Source organism: Oryzias melastigma, linkage group LG7, assembly GCF_002922805.2.
Source record: "Oryzias melastigma strain HK-1 linkage group LG7, ASM292280v2, whole genome shotgun sequence".
Taxonomy (NCBI): Eukaryota; Metazoa; Chordata; class Actinopteri; order Beloniformes; family Adrianichthyidae; genus Oryzias; species Oryzias melastigma.
In genome coordinates, this window is record NC_050518.1 from 1,609,570 (window position 1) to 1,620,770 (window position 11,201).

At 37.9% G+C, this 11,201-nt stretch overlaps 1 protein-coding gene across 1 annotated transcript; it reads right to left on the reverse strand.

The window, feature by feature from the left end:
- Positions 1-1,046: 1,046 nt before the first annotated feature.
- On the reverse strand, positions 1,047-5,897 carry LOC112159081 (L-rhamnose-binding lectin SML). Its single transcript, XM_024292929.2, has 9 exons — positions 5,593-5,897; positions 5,362-5,394; positions 5,198-5,263; positions 4,402-4,537; positions 3,544-3,659; positions 3,406-3,450; positions 3,179-3,311; positions 1,746-1,849; positions 1,047-1,565 (listed from the first exon to the last, which is right to left on the reverse strand). The coding sequence occupies exons 1-9, from the start codon at positions 5,621-5,623 to the stop codon at positions 1,549-1,551; spliced, it is 681 nt and encodes a 226-aa protein (XP_024148697.1). The 5' UTR covers positions 5,624-5,897; the 3' UTR covers positions 1,047-1,548.
- Positions 5,898-11,201: the final 5,304 nt, after the last annotated feature.

The following is an 11,201-nucleotide window of genomic DNA, read 5'->3' on the forward strand; positions in this document are numbered from 1 at the left end:
TTGTGAACTCTGAGTCAGGGAACTCTGAGTTCAGGTTTGAACTCTGAAATTGTTAAACCTGATTCTTGAAATGGCCCCTGTTGACACCTTTTTCTTCTTATGTAGATCAAAAGTTTCTGACTGAAACATGAATCTGTTAGAGCCTCTGTGTGCTTACCCACCATTAATTAATAGCTATGATCTCCTTTAAGGTAAAAAAGGTGTTGCACACTCTGAGCTAAGAGTTAAAAGGTGGGGGAGAGAACAGAGCTGAGCAAGGCAGACAAAGCAAGAGAAAGGAGAACATCTTCTTTTGGTCTTGAATTTTTGATGTTCTGCTCCCCAACAAAGCATATGGCATTACATTTTTTTAAACATTTAACCTATTTTTCTGTATCTGGCATGCGATTCTTTTAAGACTCATTTTACAGTTTTATCATTTTGGAACTGATCAAATAATCAGTTTTGGGACTAGATAAATGAAAAGATAAATGAAATCCAGCACATTTGCCCATAGACCGTCTCCACTCTTTGTCTATATAAGTATAGATTACAATCAGCTTTCAACCACATTCACCCTTTTTCTTTAGATTTCAATATTTCTCTAAATAATTCTGAGACATCAGTTTGCTCATCCATAAACTTTGACACACCTTCATACAGACGCTCTTACAAACAATATATTATTTTTTTCTGTTCATCGTGTTCATGTTAATCTTGTGAAAATATCAAAAAGCCATAGCTGTGCATCTTGTTTTTTCCTTTAGTGATTGAGTTCCTTTAAGGGAATTTCCTGCTTGAAGTGCTTAAATTGATCACTAAAAATACTATTTTTATGCAATTTTGAGGAAAGATTAATACATTCTCATAAATTTATGTTTTTTTCCTCCATTGAGGAAGGTGGTGTGCCGTATAGGACAAAAATATTTAATCTTCTTAAACTTACTAAAAGCTTCCAAATCAAATTTGACACTTTGAGTACTGCGGTTGAGACTAAATGCAGGCTTTTTTTTCTGCGTAATACTAGTGCGTGCTATGAAAATAATGTTTAAAAAAAGGCTTCAAGACAGCAAAAACTGTTGACAGAAACATTGATTAAATTGTGTCTTTATTCTTCATTCAAACAATCCTGAATTTGACATAAGAAGAAGTCAAACAATGGAATTTTAAACTTAAGTTGCAGTGAGGTTTTGAAGCAGCAGAGTTACACTTTGTACTCCAAAGACTCCTGTCACTCAAAGTTTGCTCATGAGGCATTCAGGAACTCACATTTGTGTTGATTATTTAAGTTTTTCCATTACTTATGATGATTTGATACATGTTTTTATAAGAAAAAATAACCCAAGAAAAAAAAATCAAATGCCCTAAAAAGTATTCAGAAAGGTCTTGATTTTGTTCATAAAAGATATAAAAAATATTGGTGAAACGAATACACTAAATGAAACCTTAACAAGAAAAATAAGATTTGTGTTGCATCTAACCCATGAATTTATACTAATATTTAACTCTTTGCCCACAAATTTGGAATAAATGATTGTTGTAACTTGTCAGAATGGAGTAGTACCAACATCAACAATGGGTAGGATCTGCAAAAACAAGAGAACAGTTTTGAAATTTTTGCTGATGCAGGACTTTAGTGGCTAAAAGTGAAAAATCATCGTAAAACATGAACAATTGATTAACTGTTGCAATGGCAAGAAGGCTTAAATAAAAAAGTTACAAATTTGTTGAAATAAATTAATAACTTTATGAAACTAGTTACTTACACTGACAAGCATAAGTCAGGTCAAGATACTTGTATGTGCCGTCACAAGGGGCTCCAAACACTGAGTTGCTTGCTCTGATGGTGCAGCTGTTTCTCCCATTACATCTGTGGATTCAAAGCAATGAAAGTAAGACAGATGTGGACATTTTTACTTCTTCTTTTTTTAATTATTATTATTATTTCTGGACAGAATTTTATCAAAGCACGTCGCTACGTTGGAACCATTGACTGTAAATGAGAACTGGACTGAGTGGCCCCTCCCCTTTCACATTCCAAATAGGAAGTACTTGTTCTAAAAAAGCAGAAATTCCATAGAGCTCTATTGAGAAACCAACAGCTGTTACTCATTTTCTTGTCAGAATAACCATTTTTGCTCTGCCTCTTTTTTACATGTTCTTGTTTTCTGTTTTTATATCTATATATAATCCTTATGCTATAGTGCAAGTTATACAGTTTACGAACTGACCAATCTGATGCCTCAATAAAAGTGAGTGTCTTGGTATCGAATGCAATTGTTAGAGAGATTCTTCTGAGCCTGCTCTCAGTGAAAGGGGCGTGGCCTTCTAACATTCTCACTACCGATTGGAGAGGGTGGTTGCCATAGAAATGTAGACTAAGGTTGACACGGACCAATTACAGCTTACTGAGAATATTTGGTTCCAACATGGCGACGAATTGACTTCATTTGGTTTGAACCAGAAGTGAGTCATTTTCTATGAGTGACATCACACTCACTCCGTGCAGTTCTCTATGTCAATGATTGGAACCAGACAGCGTCAGTTAGCAGTCACTGGTCTGTCAATCAAATGCTTTCAACGTAAGACTGCATGGTTTTATTAAGGCCAGTTTATGACTTAGACTACAGAAAAAAAACACAAAAACAAAAGAATAGAATTATCAAAACAAACCAAAAAAGAGGTAGCAGAGCGAGAATGGTTATTCTGACAAATAGAATGTCTGACTAATATCTTTTTTTTTCTCAATAGAAGTCATTGGGATTTTGGCTTCTTGAAACAAGGCAGGTGAGGTGTCAATCAATCCAGTTCTCACATACACAGTCAAATTGTAAGACTGAGAAGAACTTGTTGTTTTCAGTAGCAAATACTGATACACAAACACCTCCAGTTTCCTCCAGCTGTTGTTACTGGGAAAATAGCAAACACATGAGCCTTTTTTTTAATCACAAGTTGCTCTGGATTTTAAGTCGAAACCCAAGCTAAACTATGCAAAAAAATGTGACTTACGATCCGAAAAGTTTAATTTTTTAATTTGATATCATTTGAGACTTTGCAGGACTCTATTTGCCATTCTTTAATTTAAAATAATTATTTATCTTTTTACTTTTATGCAAAGTAAACCCATGTGTTTTGTTTTTATTTTTATTTTATGTGACTGTTGCAGAACTTTCTATGCATACCCCCACCAAAACCTCACCTTTGAGCAACTATTGGGGTGGGGTTGGAGCAGGTGACATCTTCAATCTGAGAGGGAGTTCGGTTGGCAGAGCAGATGGTATGATTATTACGCCCATAGTTGGCACTCAGAACATATATATCCATCCCATAATCTGATAGAAAAGAAGCAATTCGATGAACATAAAGGAAGCTTTCTTCACACGCAACTACACCATTGTATTGATTACACAGAAGACGTATTCTTACCGCACTTCAAATGGGCATAAGACTCCTGGCATGCAAAGAGGTGAGCTATCAAGACAAAGAGAAAATCATCAGATCTGTCTTTAGTCATCACTCAGGTTGATCAACTTAGTTTATCTGTTTTGCAAAGATGCGACTTACTGGTTTTTGTATGGATGCAGGTGAAGTTGGTCTGTAGATATTTGTATGTTCCATAGCAGGGATCCTCTGAGCTAACATCGACTCTGTTGATCTCACAAAACGTCTTGTTGTTGCACCTAAGTGAAATAAAGCAAATTGAAAAAAAAAGAAAAACTCCAATTTAATATGCTTATGCTGATTGGGGTTTGCCTATCATTGTTTCTACCATCTATAAAATAGAAAGTTTCAACTCAATAAATAAAATTTAGTTATTGAGTGTGACAGGCCTATGGGTTTGTTTGTTATTTTGAAAAACTTGTGTCACATTGGGAGGTGTTTTCTTTCTATTGCTTGTTTTTGGTCATACAGAGCAGAGGAAATGTGCACACACTCCTTAATTTCATTCTTCATTAATAAAGTGTTGATAAAGCAGATCTGTTGTGTACATTGCAAAAGGTTAAAACAAATCCAAGAAAAGTTTAATGACAATGAATAGTCATTTGCAATTATGAAGCCAAAGTATAAATTATTGATATTCCATACATGAAAAACCTTGATTAGTGCAACTGCAGAAACATTGATGCCTGTATCATAGCTCTTTCATTTTTACTCTCTGTGTGAGGAAAAATCAAGCAATGTACTTTAATGTAAAAGTTCAAATATGTATAAATAAAGTTTGATTACATGTGTGTATGTGTATGCATATATCCACATTTCCAATCAATTTATGAGTTATCCAGTCTATCAAAGTGTCAATGCAAGTAGAACAGGTAAGAAATGTTAATGCTGAATCCTCCAACAAGTGAAAATTGAGATTTTGCTTGATAACCTTTCTATATGCCACATTTAAAAGAGGGCATTTTCACTGATACTTCCTACCTGCTTTTGACAAAATTCTCAGCTCCACTTTGGTGGCAGTTTGTGTCGCTGGTTTGGTGTGTGGGTTTGCCTTCATGACAGATGAAACTGTTTGCACGTCCATACAGGGCTGACTCCACACTGATCACTCCCTTCTCTGTTTCACAGGAGAAACATAAAAATACACGTTTTTTTTTTTTTTTTTTGTAAATTTACATTTTTACCAGTAGATAATGAGTTATGTGTTCCAATTTTTAAATAAATTCTCCATATCTACATATCAGCAATCTCAACTAATCTTTGTGTGTCAGTGATGTATTATGATGATAATGATGGTATTTTATTATGGATACATATTTTAACAGAAACGTTAGGACAAGATAAATATATAGAAACATATATATATATATATGTATATATATCTGTATGCAAGCAATGTATCATGTATAGCGTATCCTGTATCGTGTATCATGTATCGCGTATCCTGTATCGTGTATCATGTATCGCATCTCATGTATCACATCTCATGTATCGCATATCATGTATTGCGTATCCTGTATCACGTCTCATGTATCGCGTCTCATGTATCGCGTATCATGTATTGTATCGTGAGGTACCCAGTGATTCCCTGCCCTAGTTAATATGCATTTTCATTAGTGTTTCAAAAATTGTTTGACCTTTTTTCTCTTCTGATTTTGTTTTAAAAAATAATACATTATATGAGACACACAAGAAATATTGGAGTTTTGCTATCATGTAATTGTTTAAATGAGTTAAAGCCCTTTGTGCTTGCAGAAATGAGAAATGTCAGTCTTACCGCATTCCAGACGATGGACGACATCGTCAAAGTCGACACAGGTTGTGACTGTTTCTGTGGAAACCCCTAAAATGACAAGGATATTAGTGGAGCAAAGGTTTGTTTGTTGTTTATAAAGCTTCATTTGTCTTGTGACAAATTTACCACGGTAAACGGAAATTTACCTGATGCCATGAAAAGGCAAACTGCTGCAACCACTGAAAAAAAAGAATAATTTAACAATCTAAAAGAAACAAATCATTTCTAGTTGCAATTTATTGTATTGCTCTGTAAAGAAATTCTTAAATTTTGTAAAGTGTACAAACATGTCAGATTTTGACCTAAAATCTGAGAAGTTAAGATGTAGCACTAAAGACAGTATTTTTAAGAATTTCAAGAATCATTCACAGACTTACACATTGTTGCGCTGAGTCTGAAGAGCTGCATGGCTTCAGAAGATTCAGAGTGATGATGCTGGTGTCATAGGAAAGCTCCTGTATTTATACTGCAGTGCGAAGATTTTGGCTGTATCCAAATGTGAAAGAATGTGATTCTGTCAGAACAATATATCAACTCATCCAAAACAAGGAGAAAGAGAAGGAACAATTCCTGACAGGTGCACGTGAAGTCTTGTGGACTAAAACGGATTGCTGCATTTCTACAATGTTTGCATTCCTCTGGTTATTTTCTGCAAATGTTTACCCAGGTTTAGCCTCAAGCAACGCACACACTGGCCTCAGCAACTCAAGTTCAAGTAACCACTGTAAATGAAAAATCTACGTAAATGATCGTAAATGCGTGTTTCAGGCTTGCATCTTCAAAACTCTTGTGATCCTGTGACGTTTAACAAAATTTTAAAACATTTTTTAGGTTTTACATACAAATGGGATGTTCACTGAATGTGGGCTTCTCTGCTCCTGTGCGCTCGTGTTAAACCCATGTCAGGGCCTGCTGTCCACCTCAGGCACTGATTCACCACACCTGCTCATCCCATCAGACGACCAGGAGCGTTGCTGGGTGCCTCGTTCCTTCATCCTGGACGCCGGCCTGGTGCGTGACTTCCGTCATCGACACCCTGACCGCTTTCGGACGCCGGGTGGCGTCCCTTGAGGGGGGGATCCTGTCAGGGCCTGCTGTCCACCTCAGGCACTGATTCACCACACCTGCTCATCCCATCAGACGACCAGTTAAAAGCACATCCACGCCCACCAGCCAACGTCGGTTCGTCTACTCCACTCCGGTGGAGTATATCGACCCTGAGTTGTTATCTGGCCACGTAGTAAGCCAAAGCCTTTTACTCCTAGTTCCTGTCACTAACGTTTGCTCTCCTGTCAAGGATCACCCGGACTCCCTCCTGTCACGCCTTGGACCAACCATCTGCCATCCAGAATCTCAGCTCGAAATAAAACCCATCTTTCTCTCAATCCGTTGTCCTGCATTTGGATCCTCCACCACAAGTTCCCAACAACTCGAAAATAAAAAGATCTGGTTGCTGGGCATGAGGGATGCATGCATGCTAGCAGAATCTCAGTGATCGTGCACACACGCAACATTTTGACGTGTGCTTGCGGAGAAACTTTGTGTGCAAGTGGAAAAGGATTTTTAAACGGTGTTCATGTTAGCGGGGCTGCACGGTGGCGCAGTGGTTAGCGCTCTCGCCTCACAGCGAGAAGGCCCCGGTTCGAATCCCGGCTGGGACCTTTCTGTGTGGAGTTTGCATGTTCTCCCCGTGCATGCGTGGGTTTTCACCGGGGACTCCGGCTTCCTCCCACCGTCCAAAAACATGCTTCATAGGTTAATTGGTGACTCTAAATTGTCCCTAGGTGTGAGAGTGTATGTGTGTGAGACTGAGGCCCTGCGACAGACTGGCGACCTGTCCAGGGTGTACCCCGCCTTCGCCCATCAGTAGCCGGGTTAGGCTCCGGCACCCCCGCGACCCCGAAAGGGACGAAGCGGATGGATGGAAGATGGATGGATGGATGTTCATGTTAGCTCACGTTAGCTAATGTTTAATGGAATTTCCCATAGGATGACTAATGCTAACATAAAAATACATTGCTAACTAAATTAGAATATTTTTAAACTCACAGGCATGAATTTTGAATTTCTTTAATTCAATATTTTTAAAGAAACCAATTGTAATAAAACAGTTTGTTTGGCGCCTACTTTCTTCTTCTTCTGGATTAAGGTCTAATGCTATAGCAAGACCGCCACTTAGTGACCAAGGTAACATGCCAAACAGGAGAAGCAGAACAATGTTTACAATGTTAATGATGTCAACATTTTTGTTACATCTTCCCCTTTTGAGAAACCTTGTAACACTGTATGCTATTAATCATTATTTCACTAATACGTTTTACAGTATGTGAACTGTTTCAGATTAATATAAATATAATCAAAACATATAGTAGATTATTAATATAATTCTAAACAAATGTGTAAACCGTGTAAACTTTAAATTGAACTTAATCCAATTGAGTGGATCGATAGAATCTGAAAAAATCTGAATCAAATCGATCCAGGCTCTGGTCAATCCAATTGAACCATTTTTGTAAATTATCATTGATACCAGCCCTACTTTTCAGTGCAGCTTTATGTCAGATCTGAACAGTAAATTAACGTTAGACGAACTTAAATCATATAAATGAAAATTGAGGGGATGTAATAGGAAATGTCAATAATGTATTAAAGAATACATTATCAGCATATGCTGAGTAAACTTGAGGCCCAAAATCAAGCCAGCTTACATAGGATTGTGCAATCTGCAGTGAGGCTGCACTCTGTGTTTGCTGCTTCACCTCGCAGCCTGCACTGTAACTGAAACAATTAAAACAATGCATTTCTGCCATTCTTATAAACAATGTCAACTTGCTTAACACGCTTTAAGTACACATGTTTATCTACAACAAAAGTAACATATCAATTTGCGATTAATCCCAAGTTAACTATGGGCAATCATGCGATTAATCGTGATTCAAATTTCTAATCCCCTGACAGCCATAATACTTGTTTCCTGCCAGTCGATGCCACACTAAGGGCTGCATGGTGGTGCAGTGGATGACGCTCAGAGCAAGAAGCTCCTTGTTTATATGCTGGCTGGGATTTGAAGCAGCCGTGATTCTGTGTGGAGTTTGCATCTTCTCACAATGGGCTTTTTCCTGCTTTCTCCTATGGTCCAAAAACAGGCTTCATAGGTTGATTGGTGTCTCCATTTGTGTGATTTTGTATGTGAGTGTGTGCAATCCTGCAACAGACTGACAACCTGTCTCCAGCAGCGCCGTGTTCCCTGAAGGGCAAGCAGTGGGTTCAGAAGAATGTGTACAGCTGTCACGCTATCTACGTTTAAGACACTGGAACTGTTCCACATACGAAAGCCTGAAGATGTTCCTCATACTTTTCATAAAGTGAAACAGGAATCAGTAAAAGCTTGTATCGTAGAGTGAAAGGAAAAAGAAAACATTTTATACAAATGACGGCATTAATTAAAAAAAAATCTCATTGCATATTTACTTTTTACTTAGTCAATGCATTGTAATATGTTGTAATTGTAATATGTCTTAAAAACTAAAAAAATGAAACTTAAAGGGCCTATATCATGAAAAATCCACTTTTTTGAGCCTTTCTGTGCAGTATGTTGTTCATTCCTTACGAAAAACAACCCCAAAGTGGTATTTGTCTACATTCATTATGAACATTCATCTAACCTGCGTACTGTGCCAGAGCCCCCCCAAGACTCACCATCCTTTCACCAATGTAAAGCTTTTGTTTAATCTTTCCAGCAGTCCATGAAAGAAGGTAGAAGACAGGAAAAAAAGTGCATTGAGAAACTGACAACTTCCTCTTTTCTTACCTAAACACTGTAAACGCCACTGCAGGTCACACACCAGCAACGATCTTATTTAAACAAAATCTCCCATTCCTCAATACATTTCTCAATAAAGCAGAAAGCTAAACTTTCAAGAATATGTACAAGATCAACAACACTTGAACACACCAAACAAGAACCTACACCATGGTACAGGTGCTTGAAAGAGAGGATGGAATCCAAAACCAAAAAGGCCAACCATAAACATTTTTGACACAAACAAAACTCTGACACACACTGCAAATGTTGAACTTAATTTGTTCAGGCATTGACATGTGAACCAGATTCTTGATGCAGAAAATTGTGGTTTTCCAGCCTCACAAGATAGTACAACTTCATCCTAGGATTCTGAAGATTTCGCTTCCACAGGATCCTCTGATGTTCATGTCCATGTCAGTATTCACACAGAGACTTGGGATGTATTTAGACTGGGAAAGTCTGTTGGTTCAGACTAAGTTCACTTAATTTGAGTTAAACTGAGATCATTTGAGAATAAACTTTACCCTCAAACTTTAAAGAAAAACTGGAGGCTAAAAGAAAAAAAAATACATTGAACATCTATTCTCCCTTGTCAGCCTTGTACAAAAATATTGTGAAAATATTGTCTGACATTAAACCGGTCCGTGGCCTCTGTCTGTGGTTTCTTCTACTGATGTAGAAGAAAACGACAGAGATGGTTTGTGGGGACCCCTTTATGTTCTACTGGGAATGCATTGTGTATGTTGTGATGACTCAACACTACATGTCGTAATATGTGTTAAAAGAGATTAAAAACAAAAACCCTGAAAAGACATCAAATGAATCCAGTTTCTTCTAAAGATACATACCTGTGACAAATGAAGTTACTTTGTAGCACAAAATGGTTCATTTAAAAATCCCAATATCTATTCCCTGATACAGTAAACACTAATAGTCAGAATATTAATAGTCAGTCATATTTTCATCATATATAAGCTTTGTTGCTCCTTTGATGAAAGTAATTTTAAAAATCTTTACATGACAACCACTTACTGCCATGGTCAGACAAAGGAGAGGCTGAGTGTTGGGAAAACAAATAGTGATTTTGTTGTATAAGCAGAGTCAAGGCAGGTGGAGAGCAAATGTGAGTCCAAGGGCAGCGCAGTCAAGGGATCCAAGATCACAACAAAACAAACTGATTAACTACGGTTTAAGAGGCTAGGGTTACCACTGAAATAAGCAGATGGATTGGCAGGGAGAAGGAGAAGGAACCAGTCTTATACTTTGCTGGAATGAGGAGTTGCAGGTGTGTTAGGGTGCGTTGCCTCAAACAGGAACCAGGAGAGGGCAGCAAAGGGCAAGAACTGTCAAGGCCTGATACCTCTGAACCAGGGGTGTCCAAATCCAGACCTTGAGGGCTGGTCTCCTGCTGGTTTTACAAAAAATCTGCCTTATCTGCTGCTGTTTACCTGCACCGGGTGTGTTTAGCAAATAAGGAGCTTCAATGGCAGGTTGGTTGGAATACATGTAGGGCACCGGCCCTCAAGGCCGGGATTCTGACACCTCTGTTATAAACCCTCAAAAAACAGAGACATACATTTTTGCTCCTGATAATAAAATACCCTCCATCAAAAGTGCCTCGAATCACTGAGCTCCTCTGCCCAGTTCATGGTCAGGAATCTTTGTGTCTGGTTAAACAAATCTATGTCTCCAGATTCCCACGTGATGCTACTAGTAAAAAACTGCTTCTATCCCCTGAAGAACGAGGCTAAACTGAAGACAACTTTATCGCAGTCTGACCTTGAGCTGATCATCCATGCTTTTATTCCTTCTCATTTAGACTACTATAATTCTCTTTTGACTTGTTTTAACAAAAAAGTCTCCTTAACATCTCCAGTTTGTCCAAATCTGGCATCAATAAGTGAACTCATGTCCCCCCTCTGCTTATATCGCTGCTTTGGCTTCCCATTAAATTTGAAATAGTTTTTTTTTTATTTTACTTGTCCTGTCCAACAGCTGAGGGAACTGATAAGAGCTGAGGTCTCTTGTATTAGACAGATTTTACTGTTTCAACTGGGGGTTATGAGTCCTCTGTCGCACAAGGTGTATATTTGTACAAAACCCTTTTAATATTTAGGCTAAACTTAATTTATATTGGTTATATTTGTATTCCTTTTTTTGTTGGACTGGATGTAAAAGGAG